Below are 22,975 nucleotides of genomic sequence, written 5' to 3' on the forward strand. Positions count from 1 at the left end.
TAACCTGAGGAACCCACCTAATGAAAAAGAATGCAAAGCATCCCAACCCCGGTAGAAAAACCCCTAAGCAAAGCTTGGAGAAGGAGACAACACGGCCCCGATAGGGAAAAACTAACTCCTAAAAACAGAAAAAGGCCACAGTCCCTCCCAAATGATGGCAAAACCGCTAAGGATGACGGACAAGGTCTGGAAGTCCCTAAAGAAGAGAACCACAAAAGTAACCAGTCCAAAAAGCCCCTAAAAGGCAAGGCCACCAGGAACCGACAAGGAGGCCCTAAATCCTCCAAACCTTCACCCACACGGGAAGAAACAGACTTCGGAAACAACTGAGTGTGTTGTAGCAGAACTCCACCGATCCCAGACAACCAGCTAAAAAGGCTAATGAGTACTGACCAATCCTTCATGCCACACAAACCCTTAGGTCCTTCCAGAATGCTCAGTAGAACTTGTAAATTAAAAACAAGAATAATGTGAAGCACTCAGCGCCTTAACCGGTTCAGCCGGGCAGAACAGGCACCATGAGTCTGAAATAGGGACAGAAGGATCAAAACCCAAGCAGGACTAGCCTACAACCAAAGGCTCAAGGCCTCATATATCCACTCCCAGAGGGAGAATAAACGGCAGTTAAACATAGGACCAAACACGTCCTCTAGAACAAACTTCCGTAGAAGTAAACAGTGCGATCAAAAGGTCGCGAGTATCTATTCCAGAAAATAAAATTACCGAAGGAAAATAAAACAAACATGAGCTTTAATCAATAAACAATCATCCAAACCGGAGTGAATAAAGAAGGCAACCCGTAGGTTATCGCCCAATAAGAACAAACGCACCCGCAGAATAGCCCAACAGGGACCCTGAACTGAAAAAGGATACTCAACAAATAAGCCTCTAAGAGGAATACTTCAACCCCTTATATCTATTTCTGCAAGCTATTCAAAAAAGAAGACTGAAAATTCTCATATCCATTAAGGATCGGATCTTCCAACTACGCCAAAGCGTGCCTCAATAGAACACGAAGGCGCGCCAGTCTAAACCGAAAAGCACAGCATACCTCTGCCGGAGCAAAAGACAACTCGGGCCCATGAAGGTTGACCCCCTGAAGCCTCAGGGAAGTCGTTCCCCCAGAGACCTGAACAGGCCATCCCATGCCAGATAACAGAACACGAACAATATCTGAAGCAACTTTCTGGAAGCTGAAGATTCGCCAGCGCCAAAATTATGGACATGTGACATTGTGTTGAAACCCCCGGTGAGAACACGCTACCTTCCCGAGAAGGATAAGCAAAGTCTGGGTTACCTGCATGCGTAGTAAGAGATAGTGGAAGGGAACTCACCACTCAGAGGACAGAAGCCCCAGAGGCAGATGGCTCAGCGGCCCCTTGATTCCCCGATCCCGACGAATTGAGCATTCTGCGCAAGGAGTAGAATCTGAAACAGAGACGTCTGTCTCCACGATATCAGACTCCCCCATAACGACGATATTGAATACAAAAGAGTGGACTAAAAAATCTAAATGATACCTGACACCCACAATGGCTGGGGCACTTACCACCTCTTATGAACCAGACACCAGCCGACCATAATTTCTTTGTCGCCACATGGTCAGGAATGCGGAAATGGAGCCAAAAAATGTGACCACGCCCGGTCACCAGGTTACTGTATAGTCCACAAAAAGCGCGTCCGACCGTAAGGTTGCGTCACTTTCCAAAAGCCATTATGTTCTACAGCCATGAGCAAAATAACACTACACATACGCAGGTTGAATCCCATAACAAACATGATTTTTAAAAAAAACTGTTCAATAACCCCCTTCAGGAGATATTAACCCTTGATTCCAAGATACAAAAGGAGCCTCACTGAGACCCTGTTATAAGTTAGTCCCGCGAGATAATAGCCCCTTGGGAAAACATCTGTAATACAGTACATTTCATGAAGAAAGTAAAATGAAACAATCTTACCGGAACCTACGCCGTGGAACAGGAACACGACCCTTCAAGTGTGACAGATAGTAGCATTGCTTTTGCCATGGACTTGAGAGAAGAAAGCAGGCAGCGAAACTCGTCAACGCCGATTGCTTGTGGAGCTGTTTCACAGAAAGACTCTCCCTGCATCTCCGGACTCTAACTTTCATTCATGCTTTCACTGAAAGGCTGACAGGATTACTTAAAACTCCAGTCCCATGCCGAAGAGTACTACCCTCCATAAGAGACTAATCTAAAACTTCTGACACTTCTCTGCCAACCTCCAGGGACGAAAGGCAAAGAATGACTGGGGGATGAGGGAAGTGGGAGGGGTATTTAAGCCTTTGGCTGGGGTGTCTTTGCCTCCTCCTGGTGGCCAGGTTCTGAATTCCCAAAAGTAATGAATGCAGCTGTGGACTCTTTCCATTTATGAAGAAAACAATGGTTTTAGATTATCGGACCCCCTATAATTTGCTTTCAACATTGTGCTTATTTTATACTACCCATGCCCCTCCCAGTAGGAGCCATACCTCTCTCAGTGAATGCCTGATCTCCTCTCTGCTGAATCTGTGTGAATAATTCCCCACCCTGCATACTGACATACAAAGGTGGTGGGAGGGGTTGAAAAAAGGGGGAAGTACAGTTGGGGAGATAAAAAAAGGACAAAAATTACTTTTAAATGTAGTTACTTGTTATCACATTCATAGCTTGATTTTTGTATTGTTTGTGACATGATTAAATGTCTCATGATTCAGATATAGCATAGTATTTTAAACAACTTTCGAATTTAGTTCTATTAACACATTTGGTTCGCTCTCTTGGCATCCTTTGTTTAACTGCCTAACTAGGTATGGTCAGGAGATGGGAGTTGGCTAGATGGGAGCTGGCTAGAGGGGAGCTGGCTAGATGGGAGCTAGCTAGATGGGAGCTAGCTAGATGAGAGCTGGCTAGATGGGAGCTGGCTAGATGGGAGCTAGCAAGATGGGAGCTGGCTAGATGGGAGCTAGCTAGATGAGAGCTAGATAGATGAGAGCTGGCTAGATGGGAGCTGTCTAGATGGGAGCTGGCTAGATGGGAGCTAGCTAGATGGGAGCTGGCTAGATGGGAGCTTCACTCTCTTGGCATCCTTTGTTGAACTGCCTAATTAGGTATGGTCAGGAGATGGGAGCTAGCTAGATGGGAGCTAGCAAGATGGGAGCTGGCTAGATGGGAGCTGGCTAGATGAGAGCTGGCTAGATGAGAGCTTGCTAGATGGGAGCTGGCTAGATGGGAGCTGGCTAGATGAGAGCTGGCTATATGGGAGCTGGCTAGATGGGAGCTGGCTAGATGGGAGCTGGCTAGATGGGAGCTAGCTAGATGAGAGCTGGCTAGATGGGAGCTGGCTAGATGGGAGCTGGCTAGATGAGAGCTGGCTAGATGGGAGCTAGCTAGATGGGAGCTGGCTAGATGGGAGCTGGCTAGATGGGAGCTGGCAAGATGGGAGCTGGCTAGATGGAAGCTGACTAGATGGGAGCTAGCTAGATGGGAGTTGGCTAGATGGGAGCTGTCTAGATGGGAGCTGGCTAGATGGGATCTGTCTAGATGGGAGCTGTCTAGATGGGAGCTGTCTAGATGGGAGCTGCCTAGATGGGAGCTGGCTAGATGGGAGCTGTCTAGATGGGAGCTGGCTAGATGGGAGCTGGCTAGATGAGAGCTGGCTATATGGGAGCTGGCTAGATGAGAGCTGGCTAGATGGGAGCTAGCTAGATGGGAGCTGGCTAGATGGGAGCTGGCAAGATGGGAGCTGGCTAGATGGGAGCTGACTAGATGGGAGCTAGCTAGATGGGAGTTGGCTAGATGGGAGCTGTCTAGATGGGAGCTGGCTAGATGGGAGCTGTCTAGATGGGAGTTGTCTAGATGGGAGCTGGCTAGATGGGAGCTGTCTAGATGGGCGCTGTCTAGATGGGAGCTGTCTAGATGGGAGCTGACTAGATGGGAGCTGGCTAGATGGGAGCTGTCTAGATGAGAGCTGGCTATATGGGAGCTGGCTAGATGAGAGCTGGCTAGATGGGAGCTAGCTAGATGGGAGCTGGCTAGATGGGAGCTGGCAAGATGGGAGCTGGCTAGATGGGAGCTGGCTAGATGGGAGCTGGCTAGATGAGAGCTGGCTATATGGGAGCTGGCTAGATGGGAGCTAGCTAGATGGGAGCTGGCTAGATGGGAGCTGGCTAGATGGGAGCTAGCAAAATGGGAGCTAGCTAGATGGGAGCTGGCTAGATGGGAGCTAGCTAGATGGGAGCTAGCTAGATGGGAGCTGGCTAGATGGAAGCTGGCTAGGTGGGAGCTGTCTAGATGGGAGCTGTCTAGATGGGAGCTGGCTAGATGGGAGCTAGCTAGATGGGAGCTGGCTAGATGGGAGCTGGCTAGATGGGAGCTGGCTAGATGGGAGCTAGCTAGATGGGAGCTGGCTAGATGGGAGCTGGCTAGATGGGAGCTGGCTAGATGGGAGCTGGCTAGATGGGAGCTGGCAAGATGGGAGCTAGCTAGATGGTAGCTGGCTAGATGAGAGCTAGCTAGATGGGAGCTAGCTAGATGGGAGCTGGCTAGATGGAAGCTGGCTAGGTGGGAGCTGTCTAGATGGGAGCTGTCTAGATGGGAGCTGGCTAGATGGGAGCTAGCTAGATGGGAGCTGGCTAGATGGGAGCTGGCTAGATGGGAGCTGGCTAGATGGGAGCTAGCTAGATGGGAGCTGGCTAGATGGGAGCTGGCTAGATGGGAGCTGGCTACTGATTGGTGACTGTACATATACAGCTCTTAGATTTGACTTACCAATGTGTTCAGCTCCCAGTAGTGCATTGCTGCTACTTCAATAAATGATACACAGAGAATGAAGCAAAATATATAACAGAAGTAAATTAGAAAGGTGTTTAAGATTGCATGCTCTATCTAAATCATGAATTATTATTTTTTTATTTCTTGTCCCTTTAAGATTGAACATTATAATCCCACCAATTCCAGTTATTTGGAACTGATTTTCAAAATGTGCCTTGTTTAGAAAAACATAATTTATGCTCACTAGATAAATTCCTTTCCTTCCTGGCAGGGAGAGTCCACGACTTCATTCCTTACTGTTGGAAAATACAACACCTGGCCACCAGGAAAAGACAAAGACACCCCAGCCAAAGGCTTAAATATCCCTCCCACTTCCCCTATCACCCAGTCATTCTGCCGAGGGAACAAGGAAAAGTAGGAGAAACATCAGGGTATAAAGGTGCCAGAAGAAATAATATAAAAAGGGAGCCACCCAACAAAAAATAAATTACGAACGGGGTCGTGGACTCTCCCTGCAAGGAAGGAAAGAAATTTATCTGGTAAGCATAAATTATGTTTTCCTTCCATAAGGCAGGTCCACGACTTCATTCCTTACTGTTGGGAAAACAATACCCAAGTTCTAGGACACTAATTGAATAACAGGAGGGAACAAAAAAAGAGGCAGACCCTATTCTGAGGGCAACACAGCCTGCAGAACTTTTCTCCCGAAAGCTGCTTCAGCCGAAGCAAAAACATCAAACTTGTAAAATTTAGAAAATATGTGTAAGGAAGACCAGGTAGCCGCTTACAAATCTGATCCATATATGATGCGGTCTTAAAAGCCCAGAAGGAAGCCACTGCTCTAGTGGAATGAGCCATTATCCTCTCAGGAGGCTGTCATCCCGCTGTCTCATAAGCTAAGTGAATGGCACTCCTCAACCAGAAAGATAGGGAAGTCGTAATAGCCTTCTGCCCTTTACGCTTCCCCATATAGATGACAAACAAAGAGGAAGATTGTCTAAAATTCCTTATTAGCCTAAAGATAGAACTTCAAGGCACGAACCACATCTAGATAGTGAAGCAAGAGTTTCTTCGCTGAAGAAGGATTAGGACACAAGGAAGAAACAATATTTTCTTGATTAATGTTACGATCCCACACCACCTTAGGGAGGAACCCTAATTTAGTACATAAAACCACCTTATCAGCATGGAAAACAAGATAAAGGGAGTCACATTGCAAAGCAGAAATCTCAGAAACTCTGCGCACTGAGGCAATAGCCAACAAAAAAAGAACCTTTCAAGATAACAATTTAATGTCAACAGAATGCATAGGCTCAAACGGAACCTGCTGCAAAACACTAAGAACAAGATTTAGACTCCAAGGCGGAGCCCCAGATCTAAACACAGGTCTGATCCTAGTCAGAGCCTTAAGAAAGGACTGCACATCCAGAAGCTCAGCCAATCTCTTGTGCAGTAACACCGACAGGGCCGATATCTGTCCCTTCAGGAAACTAGCAGATAGACCTTTCTCCAGTCCATCCTGCAGAAAAGATAAAATTCTGGCAACCTTAACCTTATGTCAGGAAAAGTCACGCTCTTCACACCAGTACATGTAAGTCCTCCACACTTGGTAGATACGACGAGTAACTGGTTTACGAGCTTGAACCAGAGTGTCGATAACACTCTCAGAGAACCCTCTCTTGGCTAAGACTAAGCGTTTAATCTCCACGCAGTCAGCCTCAGAGAATCTAGATTTTGATGAACAAAGGGACCCTGTATCAGCAGATCTCTGGGACAAGGTAACCTCCACTGAGGAGATGATGACATCCTCACCAGATCCGCAAACCACGTCCTTCGTGGCCACGATGGAACAATCAGAATCACTGATGCTCGCTCCTGCTCGATGCGAGCCACCACACGAGGGAGAAGTGGTAATGGAGGAAAAAGATATACGAGTCTGAACCTCCATGGTACTGAAAGGGCATCTATCAATTCCGCCTGAGGATCCCTCGACCCATACCTGGGTAGCTTGGTATTGAGGCAGGATGCTATGAGATCTATCTCCGGCGTCCCCACTCGCTGCATATCTCTGCAAACACCTAGGGGTGGAGAGACCATTCCACTGGGTGAAAAGATTGCATGCTGAGTAAATCCGCTTCTAAGTTGTCCACACCCGGAATGTGGATCACTGACAGCGTACATCTATGAGTCTCCGCCCACTCTAGTATCTAAGATACTTCTCTCATCGCCAAGGAACTTCTCGTTCCCCCCTGATGGTTGATGTAGCAACCAAAGTTATATTGTCTGATTGAAATCTGATAAACTGGGACAAACCCAGAAGGGGCCAAGCCATCAAGGCATTAAAGATTGCCCGGAGTTCCAATATATTGATCGGAAAGGGAGGACTCCTCCTGAGTCCACAGTCTTTGTGCCTTCTTGGCACCCCAAACGGCTCCCCAGCCGGAAAGGCTTGCGTCCATAGTCACAATCTCCCAGGATGGTCTCAAGAAGCACGTGCCTTGGGACAGATGATCTGGACAGAGCCACTAAAGGAGCGAGTCTCTTGACAGGTTGCCCAGCACAATTTGTTGAGACAGATCTGAAAGGTCACCGTTCCATTGTCTCAGCATGCATAGTTGTAAGGGTCTGAGATGGAATCTGGCAAAAGGAATGATGTCCATACAGGACACCATGAGTCCGATCACCTCCATACACTGAGCCACTGAGGGTCTCAAGGAGGCCAGGAGGCAAGACATGCACTAGTTAGCTTGCAACATCTCTGATCTGTTAGGAATATTCTCATGGATATGGAATCTATTATTATCCCCAGTAAATTCACCCTTGTACTTGGAGTAAGAGAACTCTTTTCCAAGTTTATCTTCCATCCATGTGATTGAAGAAGACTGAGAAGGGACTCAGAATGTTGTTCCTCTAGACGTAAGGTAAGGCACTACTGCAATGCCTCGTGTTAGAAGAGCCCCCAGAACCTTCGAAAATATCCTTGGAGCAGTAGCTAGGCCAAATGGAAGAGCTATGAACTGGAAGTGCTGGTCCAGAATGGCAAACCTCAGGAACTGAAAATGTTCCCTGTGTATCGGAACGTGAAGGTATGCATCATTCAGGTCTGTGGTGGTCATAAACTGTCTTTCTTGAACCAGAGGAAGGATTGACCAAATTGTCTCCATCTTGAAAGAGGGAACACTCAGAAACTTGTTTAGGCACTTTAAGTGCAGGATTGGACGAAAAGTTCCCTCCTTCTTTAGAACCACGAAAAGGTTTAAATAAAACACCAAACCTCTTTCTGCTGTAGGTACCGGGACAATTACTCCTAGAGAGAAGAGATCTCGTACGCAACCTAAGAAGGAAGCCCTCTTTTCTGGTCTTGTAGACAGACTGGAGAGTAGGAATCTGCCCCTGCGCGGATGAGACTTGAATCCTATCCTGTAACCTCCAGGACCCAAGGATCCTGTACATCCTGGAACCAAGCGCTTGAAAAAAACATAATTTATGCTTACCTGATAAATGTATTTCTCTTGTAGTGTATCCAGTCCACGGATCATCCATTACTTATGGGATATTCTCCTTCCCAACAGGAAGTTGCAAGAGGATCACCCACAGCAGAGCTGCTATATAGCTCCTCCCCTAACTGTCATATCCAGTCATTCGACCGAAAACAAACAGAGAAAGGAGAAACCATAGGGAGCAGTGGTGACTGTAGTTTAATTAAAATTTAGACCTGCCTTAAAAGGACAGGGCGGGCCGTGGACTGGATACACTACAAGAGAAATAAATTTATCAGGTAAGCATAAATTATGTTTTCTCTTGTTAAGTGTATCCAGTCCACGGATCATCCATTACTTATGGGATACCAATACCAAAGCTAAAGTACACGGATGATGGGAGGGACAAGGCAAGATTAAGCGGAAGGAAACACTGCCTGAAGAACCTTTCTCCCAAAAACAGCCTCCGAAGAAGCAAAAGTATCAAATTTGGAAAATTTGGAAAAAGTGTGAAGCGAAGACCAAGTCGCGGCCTTGCAAATCTGTTCAACAGAGGCCTCATTTTTAAAGGCCCAGGTGGAAGCCACAGCTCTAGTAGAATGAGCTGTAATCCTTTCAGGGGGCTGCTGTCCAGCAGTCTCATAGGCTAGGCGTATTATGCTCCGAAGCCAAAAGGAAAGAGAGGTTGCCGAAGCTTTTTGACCTCTCCTCCGACAAACAGGGTAGATGTTTGACGAAAATCTTTAGTAGCTTGTAAGTAAAACTTCAAGGCATGGACTACGTCCAGATTATGTAAAAGACGTTCCTTCTTTGAAGAAGGATTAGGACACAATGATGGAACAACAATATCTTGATTGATATTCTTGTTAGAAACCACCTTAGGTAAAAACCCAGGTTTGGTACGCAGGACTACCTTAACTGCATGAAAAATCAGATAAGGAGAATCACATTGTAAGACAGATAGCTCAGAGACTCTCCGAGCCGAGGAAATAGCCATCAAAAACAGAACTTTCCAAGATAAAAGTTTAATATCAATGGAATGAAGGGGTTCCAACGGAACTCCTTGAAGAACTTTAAGAACCAAGTTTAAGCTCCACGGGGGAGCAACAGGTTTAAACACAGGCTTAATTCTAACCAAAGCCTGGCAAAATGCCTGGACGTCTGGAACCTCTGCCAGACGCTTGTGCAAAAGAATAGACAGAGCAGAAATCTGTCCCTTTAAGGAACTAGCTGATAATCCTTTGACAAAGCCCTCTTGGAGAAAAGACAATATTCTAGGAATCCTAACCTTACTCCATGAGTAATTCTTGGATTCACACCAATAAAGATATTTACTCCATATCTTGTGGTAGATTTTCCTGGTAACAGGCTTTCGTGCCTGTATTAAAGTATCAATGACTGACTCGGAGAAGCCACGCTTTGATAGAATCAAGCGTTCAATCTCCATGCAGTCAGTCTCAGAGAAATTAGATTTGCATGATTGAAAGGACCTTGTATCAGAAGGTCCTGTCTTAGAGGCAGAGTCCATGGTGGAAAGGATGACATGTCCACTAGGTCTGCATACCAAGTCCTGGGTAGCCACGCAGGTGCTATCAGAATCACTGATGCTCTCTCCTGTTTGATTTTGGCAATCAGTCGAGGGAGCAGAGGAAACGGTGGAAACACATAAGCCAGGTTGAAGAACCAAGGCGCTGCTAGAGCATCTATCAGCCTCGCTTCTGGGTCCCTGGACCTGGATCCGTAACAAGGAAGCTTGGCGTTCTGGCGAGACGTCATGAGATCCAACTCTGGTTTGCCCCAACGATGAATCAACTGAGCAAACACCTCCGGATGGAGTTTCCACTCCCCCGGATGGAAAGACTGACGACTTAGAAAATCCGCCTCCCAGTTCTCCACGCCTGGGATATGGATTGCTGACAGGTGGCAAGAGTGGTACTCTGCCCAGCGAATTATATTTGAGACTTCTAACATCGCTAGGGAACTCCTGGTTCCCCCTTGATGGTTGATGTAAGCCACAGTCGTGATGTTGTCCGACTGAAATCTGATGAACCTCAGTGTTGCTAACTGAGGCCAAGCCAGAAGAGCATTGAATATCGCTCTTAATTCCAGAATATTTATTGGAAGGAGTTTCTCCTCCTGAGTCCACGATCCCTGTGCCTTCAGGGAATTCCAGACTGCACCCCAACCTAGAAGGCTGGCATCTGTTGTTACAATTGTCCAATCTGGCCTGCGAAAGGTCATACCCTTGGACAGGTGTACCCGAGACAACCACCAGAGAAGAGAATCTCTGGTCTCTTGATCCAGATTTAGCAGAGGGGACAAATCTGTGTAATCCCCATTCCACTGACTCAGCATGCATAATTGCAGCAGTCTGAGATGAAGGCGCGCAAATGGCACTATGTCCATTGCCGCTACCATTAAGCCGATTACCTCCATACACTGAGCTACCGAAGGGCGCGGAATGGAGTGAAGAACACGGCAAGCATTTAGAAGTTTTGATAACCTGGACTCCGTCAGGTAAATTTTCATTTCTACAGAATCTATAAGAGTCCCTAAGAAGGAGATTCTTGTGAGTGGGGATAGAGAACTCTTTTCCTCGTTCACTTTCCACCCGTGCGACCTCAGAAATGCCAGAACTATCTCTGTATGAGACTTGGCAACTTGAAAGCTTGACGCCTGTATCAGGATGTCGTCTAGACACGGAGCCACCGCTATGCCTCGCGGTCTTAGAACCGCCAGAAGTGAGCCCAGAACCTTTGTAAAGATTCTCGGGGCTGTAGCCAACCCGAAGAGAAGAGCTACAAATTGGTAATGCCTGTCTAGAAAGGCAAACCTTAGGAACCGATGATGATCTTTGTGAATCGGTATGTGAAGGTAGGCATCCTTTAAGTCCACTGTGGTCATGTACTGACCTTCTTGGATCATGGGTAAGATGGTCCGAATAGTTTCCATTTTGAAAGATGGAACTCTGAGGAATTTGTTTAAGATCTTTAGATCCAAAATTGGTCTGAAGATTCCCTCTTTTTTGGGAACCACAAACAGATTCGAATAAAAACCCTGTCCTTGTTCCGTCTGCGGAACTGGATGGATCACTCCCATAACTAGGAGGTCTTGCACACAGCGTAGGAATGCCTCTTTCTTTATCTGATTTGCAGATAGCCTTGAAAGATGAAATCTCCCTTGTGGAGGGGAAGCTTTGAAGTCCAGAAGATATCCCTGAGATATGATCTCCAACGCCCAGGGATCCTGAACATATCTTGCCCACGCCTGGGCGAAGAGAGAAAGTCTGCCCCCTACTAGATCCGTCGCCGGTTAGGGGGCCGTTCCTTCATGCTGTCTTAGAGGCAGCAGGAGGCTTTCTGGCCTGCTTGCCTTTGTTCCAGGACTGGTTAGGTTTCCAGGCCTGCTTAGATTGAGCAAAAGTTCCCTCTTGTTTTGAAGCGGAGGAAGTTGATGCTGCACCTGCCTTGAAATTTCGAAAGGCACGAAAATTAGACTGTTTGGCCTTTGCTTTGGCCCTGTCCTGAGGAAGGGTGTGACCCTTACCTCCAGTAATGTCAGCAATAATTTCCTTCAAACCAGGCCCGAATAAGGTCTGCCCCTTGAAAGGAATGTTGAGTAATTTCGAAGTCACGTCAGCTGACCAGGATTTAAGCCATGGCGCCCTACGCGCTTGGATGGCGAATCCGGAATTCTTAGCTGTTAGTTTAGTCAAATGAACAATGGCATCAGAAACAAATGAGTTAGCTAGCTTAAGTGTTCTAAGCTTGTCAATAATTTCAGTCAATGGAGCTGTATGGATGGCCTCTTCCAGGGCCTCAAATCAGAATGCCGCCGCGGCCGTGACAGGCGCAATGCATGCAAGGGGCTGTAAAATAAAACCTTGTTGAATAAACATTTTCTTAAGGTAACCCTCCAATTTTTTATCCATTGGATCTGAAAAAGCACAACTGTCCTCAACCGGGATAGTAGTACGCTTTGCTAAAGTAGAAACTGCTCCCTCCACCTTAGAGACCGTCTGCCATAAGTCCTGTGTAGTGGCGTCTATTGGAAACATTTTTCTAAATATAGGAGGTGTGGAAAAAGGCACACCCAGTCTATCCCACTCCTTGCTAATAATTTCTGTAAGCCTTTTAGGTATAGGAAAAACATCAGTACACACCGGTACCGCATAGTATTTATCCAGCCTACACAATTTCTCTGGTACTGTAACTGTGTTACAGTCATTCAGAGCAGCTAATACCTCCCCAAGCAACACACGGAGGTTCTCAAGCTTAAATTTAAAATTAGAAATCTCTGAATCAGGATTCCCCGAATCAGAGATGTCACCCACAGACTGAAGCTCTCCGCCCTCATGATCTGCATATTGTGACGCAGTATCAGACATGGCCCTTACAGCATCTGCGCGCTCTGTATTTCTCCTAACCCCAGAGCAATCGCGCTTGCCTCTTAATTCAGGCAACCTGGATAATACCTCTGACAGGGTATTATTCATGATTGCAGCCATGTCCTGCAAGATAATCGCTATGGGCGTCCCTGATGTAATTGGCGCCATATTAGCGTGCATCCCCTGAGCAGTAGGCGAAGGGTCTGACACGTGGGGAGAGTTAGTCGGCATAACTTCCCCCTCGTCAGAATCTTCTGGTGATATTTCTTTTATAGTTAAAGACTGATCTTTACTGTTTAAGGTGAAATCAATACATTTAGTACACATTCTCCTATGGGGCTCCACCATGGCTTTCAAATATAATGAACAAGTAGTTTCCTCTGTGTCAGACATGTTTAAACAGACTAGCAATGAGACTAGCAAGCTTGGAAAACACTTTAAACAAGTTTACAAGCAATATAAAAAACGTTACTGCACCTTTAAGAAACACAAATTCTGTCAAAATTTGAAATAACAGTGAAAAAAGGCAGTTACACTAACGAAATTTTTACAGTGTATGTAACAAGTTAGCAGAGCATTGCACCCACTTGCAAATGGATGATTAACCCCTTAATACCCAAAAATAATAAAAGACAAAAACGTTTTTTGTTTTTTTTTCAAACAGTCACAACTGCCACAGCTCTACTGTGGCTTTTTACCTCCCTCAAAAACGACTTTGAAGCCTTTTGAGCCCTCCAGAGATGTCCTGGATCATGCAGGAAGAAGCTGGATGTCTGTAATTTTTGCTGTGCAAAAAAACGGCAAAATAGGCCCCTCCCACTCATATTACAACAGTGGAAAGCCTAAGGAAACTGTTTCTAGGCCAAATTCAAGCCAGTCATGTGGAAAAAAACTAGGCCCCAATAAGTTTTATCACCAAATACATATAAAAACGATTAAACATGCCAGCAAACGTTTTATATTACATTTTTATAAGAGTATGCATCTCTATTAATAAGCCTGATACCAGTAGCTATCACTGCATTTAAGGCTTTACTTACATTAGTTCGGTATCAGCAGCATTTTCTAGCAAATTCCATCCCTAGAAAAATATTAACTGCACATACCTTATTGCAGGAAAACCTGCACGCCATTCCCTCTCTGAAGTTACCTCACTCCTCAGAATATGTGAGAACAGCCATGGATCTTAGTTACTTCTGCTAAGATCATAGAAAACGCAGGCAGATTCTTCTTCTAAATACTGCCTGAGATAAACAGTACACTCTGGCACCATTTAAAAATAACAAACTTTTGATTGAAGAATAAACTAAGTAAAAAACACCACACTCCTCTTACGACCTCCATCTTGGTTGAGGCTTGCAAGAGAATGACTGGGTATGACAGTTAGGGGAGGAGCTATATAGCAGCTCTGCTGTGGGTGATCCTCTTGCAACTTCCTGTTGGGAAGGAGAATATCCCATAAGTAATGGATGATCCGTGGACTGGATACACTTAACAAGAGAAACATAAATTATGCTTACCTGATCATTTTCTTTTCTTCCGATGGAAAGAGTCCACAACTGCATTTATTACCTTTGGGAAATAAGAACCTGGCCACCAGGAGGAGGCAAAGACACCCCAGCCAAAGGCTTAAATACTCCTCCCACTTCCCTCATTCCCCAGTCATTCTGCCGAGGAACAAGGAACAGTAGAAGAAATATCAGGGTGAAAAGGTGCCAGAAGAATAAAAAAATAAAGGCGCCCCACATAAAAAAGACGGGTGGGGAGCTGTGGACTCTTTCCATCGGAAGAAAAGATAATTATCAGGTAAGCATAATTTATGTTTTTCTTCCTAAATGGAAAGAGTCCACAGCTGAATTCATTACTTTTGGGAAAACAATACCCAAGCTATAGAGGACACTGAATGCTAAAACGGGTACAATAGGCAGCCCATTCTGAGGGCACCAGGTCTGAAAACCACTACCCAACAAAAACCCTGCTTCGTCGAAGGGAAAAGGCCCCAAGGACACTGACCAACAGATAGCCCGGAAGCCTAGCTAGAGAACACAACATCAGACTTCAACTGAGCTAACAGTCCTCCAGGAGACACCGTCGCCCAACAGTTGGTCCCCAACCACACACCCCTTACTACCGAAGGGAACCCCAGCCAAAACTCCCAAGGGAATAAGGCAAGGAAGAACCAAATGGAAACCGAAAGTTACCACAAACTCAATAAAAGGAAAACTCCCAATTTAAACCAAGCTTGCAAGACCCAAATGGGTCCTGACAACAAGGGAAGGCAACGCCCAATCCAGGTAGCAGAACAGAGAAAAGGTTCTCCCAACATCCTGCAAAGGATTGGAACAGCTAGCTACCACACAATCAAGGCGCAAACAGCTGCAGCTGGTTTCAAAGAGCAACCCTTCACTTGCCAGGCAGCAAGCCAACCAGCGCCTAGGACAACTGCAAACGGAGACCAAACATCATCCAAACTCAGAACAGTGAAGTATTCAGGCAAAATAACATGTAGTAGACCCAGACAAGGTAAACACCTGAGTCAAGAACACGCAGCCATCCTCAGGATTACACAGAAGAAATACTTGCTAAAAGTAAAAAGCGGCAAACAAAATATAGAATGCTAAACCTCCACTACTGAGGACACACTCTAGGCACCTGAAGCTGCCAGACCTACACATAGGTCTCAAAAATAAAAGGAGGGCCCAGAACCTCAACGAGGACCAATGCACCACCAAGATCCGATAAGGACCTACCTTCAGACGGGCCAGCCCAAGCATCGGCAGGTCTGAAACCAGGGAAACAGAAGGACCCCAGCTCAAAAAACGAGCGGGAAAAATGGCACAGCCATTACAACAGTGCTCAGATGCCAACCTGAAACACCACATGGAGACAGTCGACAAGGCCGTAACCAAGAGATCTAGCTAAAGGCCCAACATAGACTCAAGGCAGAGCCAGCAACTCTCCTGATGGACAGAACAACCAAGAGAGCGGACCTCTCTCCGAATAGGTTAACCTGTCTATCCAAAACTCCTGAAGACAGGAGAAGCCCCAAGATATGGACCACACTTCCGAAAAAAGGTATAAGCTCCCCCAAGACAAAGGGGGGCCGGCAAAGGGGCCGGAAGGATAGAACACCTGCCCCCAGGACACAAGCCATAAGCTGAAAGGAGAGAACAAATCACCAACGCCATGACCTGGAAGGAATCCCCTGAATATTTTAACTTGCTAGCACACAGAGAAGGTGCCATAGCTGCAGTGGTTCCACAGCGAACCCTTTGCTTGCAGAGCAGTGAAGCCATCACACTATTTCAGCAAGCCGACCAAGGGAAACCGACCAATAGGCGTAAGGCAAGCCCAAGGGGCATCGGCACCCAGAAAAACCTGGCCAACTGAATCAGTTCATCTAGCCGAACCAAAGGACACAGCCCAAGTTTCCTGGAACTGGGGAACCCCAGACCAGCTCTAGATCCTAACAGTCCGGTACAACCCGCAACAGGATCCACAAAGGAAACGCTGAGTGAGAACCTCAGCCACCGGAAGAACCAGAGCGAGGAGAGGTCCAAGCCCCCAGAAACTAAAATCCCCCATCTGATATAAAAACCAGACCCCCAGGAGATAGCAATACCATATCCAAAGTAAAATGGACAACAAGGAAAAATCGCAAGTCCCGACCAAAGGACGAGACCACCCCTTGCCAGAGTCCAACGCTCCAAGGAGCTAAGGAAGCAAAGACCGAAACAAGGTCAATAGAGCCCTAGGCCAAGAACAAGGGGATACCTCGAGGATAAAGTCACTCGAACAAAGGCTAGTCTCCACATCACCCCCATAAAATCAGAGAAGATGAAAGAAGGATGCGGAGCATCCCCCAGCTCCGGGAAGAAACCCTAAACAGAGCTCAAGGAGACCACACTGCCCATGTCCCTACAAAGGAACCAACTCCCGAAGGGAACCAGGTCCCCCTAAGGAAACCCAAGGAACGGACGAATTCCGAAAGGTCTCAAGAAGAGAACCACAGCAGGAAAAAGTCCAAGGACAATTCCAGAGCTTTAGAAGGCCAAACCGCCCAAAACAGTGGTAAGGAGGTGCTAAGCCCCCAATCCTCCCAAGAGAGGAGAGAAACTCTAGGCCCCAGAGGAGATCAGAAGCAAAAAGAGTGACGCAGCGGAACTCCACTGACCCGGTCAACCAGATTGAAGGCTGAATAAGGACTGACACAATCCTCCCTGCCATAAGGACCCAAAAGTCCTCCTTTTAGAATACTTAGCTGAACTTGTAAAGAAAAACAAGAAAACACAGAAATAATAATGTGAGCACTCAGCGCCCCACCAGACCAGCCAGGCAGAACTGGCGCCATGTGTCTGAATAAGCCACGAGACAGAAGATCTGAATCCCAGCAGGACCAGCCGCAGCTGGGGTCATAACTGTCAAGTTGCCTAAATCCTCCCTCAGAGGGGAAGGTAGAACAGACAAACATAGGACTAGCGTGTCCCTTAACAAACTTCTGAAGAAGCAAGCAGAGAGAATCGATCCCAGAAGTTCCCGAAGAAACACATAATCAAAATTAAAAGACATCCTAACCAGATAAAAGAAAATATAATGCAACCCATAGGTTAACGCCCAGGAAGAAAACAGGCATACCCACAGGGCCAGCCAAATGGAACCCTGATCTTCCAACAAAAGCTGGGAAAGATCTCAATAAGCAGACAATTAGGAGATTACGTCATACCCTCATGTCTAATGAGGTGAGCCATTCGAAATAGAAGACTGCAGATTCCCCTATCCGTTAAGAATAGGATCATCCAATAACTAAAAAACATGTCTGAGTAAAACGCGAAGGCGCGCTATTCTGTAGTGAAAGGCACAACACTCAGGGACAGCTACACCCGCAGGGAACTGTACAGGCCCTGCCAAGGCCAGGAGAACCGGGACAATAGGGCACGAGCACAATCGCAAATAAACATCTGGACTTTGCAGGCGAATAATCAGCAAAAATATGTGAAAGCAAAAACGTGCTGCAACCTCCGGGGGGAACAAGCCACCCTGCAAAACATAATCTGGGTTACCCGCATGTGTAGTAGTAGAAAACAACAGGGAACTCGTCTCTCGGAGGACAGGACCCCCAGAGGCGGATGGCTCAGTAGTCCCATGATTCCCCGGGCGCTCTAAGACGGCATATCAAACATAAATGATTGACCTGTGTCATCGGGGTCAATTCGCATTCTTCACAAGTCGAAGAATCTGAGTCTGAAATTTGAATAGTCTATGCATCAGAATCTTCCATAACTAGATTATATGTATTATGGACTAAAGAAAAATCTAAACGGCACCTGACACTGGCTGGGGCACTCACCACCTCCTAGAACCAGACACTAGCAGACCTGAATTTTTCAGTCGCCACACTGTCAGGAATGCAGAAATGGAATACCAGAATGTAAACATGTCCACTCACAAGGTGAACCGTACAGTCCAAAAAAAGCGCGCCCAACCATAAGGTTGCGTCACTTCAAAAGGCCCTTATGTTCTAAGCCAAGAGCCCAGTTAACACTACACATAAGCAGATTGAATCACATAACAAACATGATTAAAAAAAAACCCTGTTCAATAACCCCCTCAGGAGATATTAACCCTCGATTCCAAGATACCAAAGGAGCCTCACTGAGGCCCTATATACAGTATATACTTAATAAGTCCCGCAGGATAGTACCTTACAGGAAACAAATAAGTTACAGTACATTCTGATGAAGTAAAATGAAACAATATTACAGGAATCTACGCCGTGGAACAGGAACACGGCCCTTCAAGTGTGATGAATAGTAGCAGCGCCTCCACCATGAACTTGAGAGAAGAAAGCAGGCAGCGAAGCAAAGTTTGACAATGCCGATTGCTTGTGGAGATGTTAATATGAGTCAGGATGGTTTAGCAGAAAGACTCTCCCTGCATCTCCGGACTCTAACTTTCACCCAGGCCCTCACTGAGAGACTGATAGGACTACATAAAACTCCTGTCCCATGTCAAAGAGTACTACCCTCCATAACAGACAAAACAAACTTCTGACACTTCTCTGCCAACCACCTGGAATGAAAGGCAAAGAATGACTGGGGGATGAAGGAAGTCAGAGGAGTATTTAAGCCTTTGGCTGGGGTGTCTTTGCCTCCTCCAGGTGGCCAGGTTCTTATTTCCCAAAGATAATGAATGCAGCTGTGGACTCTTTCCATTTAGGAAGAAGAGATAGTCTGCCCCCTACTCGACCCGATCCCGGATCGGGGGCCGCCCCTTCATGCCGATTTGTTCTCGGTGGGCTTCTTAGTCTGTTTGGACTTATTCCAGGACTAAGCCGGCTTCCAAGTACTCTTGAGCTGCTCGGACTTGGATGAGGATTGCTGTTGTTGTGATTTGTCAGAACAAAAGGAAATTACACAATTGCCATCCCTTAGGCCTATTTCTCTTACTTGCGGTAGGAAGGCACCTTTCCAGCCCTGGACCGAATAAAATCTTTCCCTTGAAAGAAGAGAAAGGAGTCTGGATTTAGAAGTCATATCCGCAGACCAAGATTTCAACCAGAGAGCCTGGCGGGCTAGGACCGCAAAGCCAGAAGCCTTTGCATTTAGGCGAATAATCTGCATATTTGCTTCACAGATGAAGTAGTTAGCAATTCTCAGAGCCTTAAGTCTCTCTTGAATATTGCCGAGAGTGTCGCACCAGTAGGTAGCTGCTCCAGCAACCGAGGCTACAGCTGCCGCCGGTTGAAATAAAAACCATGTATGTTGAAACATCTTCTTTAGAAAGTTTCCCATTTTCTTATCCATAGGCTCTCTAAAAGAAGAACTATCCTCCAGAGGGATAGTAGTACGCTTAGCCAGCGTAGAAATAGCGCCATCCACCTTAGGGATGGAACCCCACAAATGTAATTGAGAGTCAGGGACCGGGAATCATTTTTGTAAGGTAGACGAGGGGGAAAAAGAAGATCCTATTCTTTCCCATTCGTTACTAATAATGTTTGCCATCTTAACTGGCACAGGAAAAGTCAGAGGGACCTTCCTGTCTTCATAAACGTTGTCTAATTTAGGGATCTTAGGTTCCTCAGGGAGTGAAGCCTCTGGAAGCTCTAGCGTAGACAGAACCTCCTTTAATAAAAAACGCAGATGCTCAATTTTAAATCTAAAGGAGGGTTCCTCCGCTTAAGGAAGTTTAGAGACTGAAGTCTCCGACTCAGAAAGTTCACCCTCTGAAGCTACAGAGGTAAACTCATCCTCGGACAGCTGGGACATAGTAGCTAGATCCGACAAATATTTAGATGACTCTAGGTCAGGAGAACTATGTTTAACCTTTCTCTTACGTTTGCTAGAGTGAGGTAAGGCACTCAGGTCCGCAGACACCACTGATTGTAACTGTGCAGTAAACTCTGCCGGAAAAAGGCCCCCTTTAGATGGAGGATTAGTTGAGCCGCAGGGAACTGCATGTGGAGAAGGTAGTGTCGAAAGTGTAGTAATCTCTTGGGACACAGATTCCTGAGAGGTAGATGGCTCAGAGGGACTAATAGCGCTATGAGTATTAGCAGGCTTGTATCCCTTCTTAGACTTTAGAACAGTGCTTAGGCAAATGGAACAAAATTAAGCAGGCGGGCAAACCACGGCCTCCTCACAATATAAACAGGAATTATTAATCAGTACAGAAGGAGCGGAACCTTCTAATGTAGTATCAGAGTCCTCCATAGCTAAGATATATTTACAGAAGGACAGACAAAAAGTAAACAATTTTATTAAAAAAACGGCACCTTTATAAACCCAATCGCCTAGATTTGGAGTTTTGTCGGTAAAGACCTGCGGTGCTAACGCGCCTTTTTTTTCCAGCGCACCCTTAAGACAACGCTGGTATTTTGAGTTTTCTTAATGGCTGCGTTAGCCTCAGAAAAGTGAGCGTTGAGCCAAATTTAGCTCCACATCTACTCTCAATACCAGCGTTGCTTACGGTAGTTGTAAGATGGAAAAATGTGCTCGTGCACGATTTCCCCATAGGATACAATGGGGCTGAGCTGGCTGAAAAAAACCTAACATCTGCAAAAAAGCAGCGTTCAGCTCCTAACGCAGCCCCATTGTTTCCTATGGGGAAACACTTTCTAAGTCTACACCTAACACCCTAACATAAACCCCGAGTCTAAACACCCCTAACCTTACACTTATTAACCCCTAATCTTCCGCCCTCGCTATCGCTGACACCTACATTACCCCTAATCTGCCGCTCCGGACACCGCCGCAACCTACATTATAGCTATGAACCCCTAATCTGCTGTCCCTAATATCGCCGACACCTATATTATATTTATTAACCCCTAATCTGTCCCCCCCAACGTCGCCGCCATCTATCTACACTTATTAACCCCTAATCTGCCGACCGGACATCGCCGCCACTATAATAAATGTATTAACCCCTAAACCGCCACACTCCCGCCTTGCAAACACTATAATAAATTTTATTAACCCCTAATCTGCCCTCCCTAACATCGCTGCCACCTACCTACAATTATTAACCCCTAATCTCCCGCCCCAACATCGCTGCTGCTATAATAAAGTTATTAACCCCTAAACCTAAGTCTAACCCTAACACCCCCCTAAGTTAAATATAATTTAAATAAAACGAACTAAAATTACTATAATTAAATAAATTATTCCTATTTAAAACTAAATACTTACCTATAAAATAAACCCTAATATAGCTACAATATAACTATTAGTTACATTGTAGCTATTTTAGGATTTATATTTATTTTACAGGCAACTTTGTATTTATTTTAACTAGTTACAATAGCTATTAAATAGTTAATAGCTATTTAATAGCTACCTAGTTAAAATAATTACAAAATTACCTGTAAAATAAATCCTAACCTAAGTTACAAATACACATAACACTACACTATCAATAAATTAATTAAATAAATAAACTACAATTATCTAAACTAAAATACAATTAAATAAACTAAACTATAATACAAAAACCCCCCACTAAATTACAAAAATTAAAAAATATTACAAGAATTTTAATCTAATTACACCTAATCTAAGCCCCCTAATAAAATAAAAAAGCCCCCCAAAATAATAAAATTCCTTACCTAAACTAAATTACAAAGTAATCAGCTCTTTTACCAGCCTTTAAAAGGGCTTTTTGCGGGGCATTGCCCAAAGTAATCAGCTCTTTTACCTGTAAAATAAAATACAATCCCCACCAACATTGAATCGGATTGAAGTTCAATCCAATTGGCTGATTGGATCAGCCAATAGAATGCAAGGTCAAGTCTATTGGCTGATCCAATCAGCCAATCGGATTGAACTTCAATCCGATTGGCTGATTACATCAGCCAATCGGATTTTTCCTACCTTAATTCCGATTGGCTGATAGAATCCTATAAGCCAATCGGAATTCGAGGGACGCCATCTTGGATGACGTCATTTAAAGGAACCTTCATTCGCTGTTAGGACATCGGAAGAAGAGGAGGGCTCCGCGTCGGCTGGATTCAAGATGGCTCCGCTTGATTGAAGATAGAAGATGCCGCTTGGATGAAGACATCTGCCGCTTGGAGGACCTCTTCTGCCCCGATCGGATGAAGACTTCTGCCGCTCTGGATTTCCTCTTCTGTCCCATCGGTGGCCGGCTGGCTGAAGACGGCTCAAGGTAGGGTGATCTTCAGGGGGGTAGTGTTAGGTTTTTTAAGGGGGATAGGTTGAGTTTTAGAGTAGGGGTGTGTGGGTGGTGGGTTGTAATGTTGGGGGGGGATTGTATTTTTTTTTTACAGGTAAAAGAGCTGATTACTTTGGGGGAATGCCCCGCAAAAAGCCCTTTTAAGGGCTAATAAAAGAGCTGATTACTTTTGTAATTTAGTTTAGGGTAGGGAATTTTATTATTTTGGGGGGCTTTTTTATTTTATTAGGGGGCTTAGATTAGGTGTAATTAGATTAAAATTCTTTTAATTTTTTTTATTTTTTGTAATTTAGTGTTTTTTTTTTTTATTATAGTTTAGTTTATTTAATTGTATTTTAGTTTAGATAATTGTAGTTAATTTATTTAATTAATTTATTGATAGTGTAGTGTTGTAACTTAGGTTAGGATTTATTTTACAAGTAATTTTGTAATTATTTTAACTAGGTAGCTATTAAATAGTTATTAACTATTTAATAGCTATTGTACCTAGTTAAAATAAATACAAAGTTGCCTGTAAAATAAATATAAATCCTAAAATAGCTACAATGTAACTAATAGTTATATTGTAGCTATATTAGGGTTTATTTTATAGGTAAGTATTTAGTTTTAAATAGGATTAATTTATTTAATTATAGTAATTTTAGTTC

The 22,975-nt window shown here is 45.1% G+C and overlaps 1 protein-coding gene across 1 annotated transcript in view; it reads right to left on the minus strand.

The window, feature by feature from the left end:
* MAPKAPK3 (MAPK activated protein kinase 3) overlaps positions 1 to 22,975 on the minus strand; it is a 180,863-nt gene that overhangs the window by 60,384 nt on the left and 97,504 nt on the right. The window contains exon 3 of the mRNA XM_053721107.1: positions 2,492 to 2,556. Coding sequence (XP_053577082.1) covers positions 2,492 to 2,556 — 65 coding nt within the window. The remainder of the gene's footprint in view (positions 1 to 2,491; positions 2,557 to 22,975) is intronic.

The sequence above is a fragment of the Bombina bombina genome, chromosome 7 (assembly GCF_027579735.1).
Source record: "Bombina bombina isolate aBomBom1 chromosome 7, aBomBom1.pri, whole genome shotgun sequence".
In the NCBI taxonomy this organism is placed as follows: domain Eukaryota; kingdom Metazoa; phylum Chordata; class Amphibia; order Anura; family Bombinatoridae; genus Bombina; species Bombina bombina.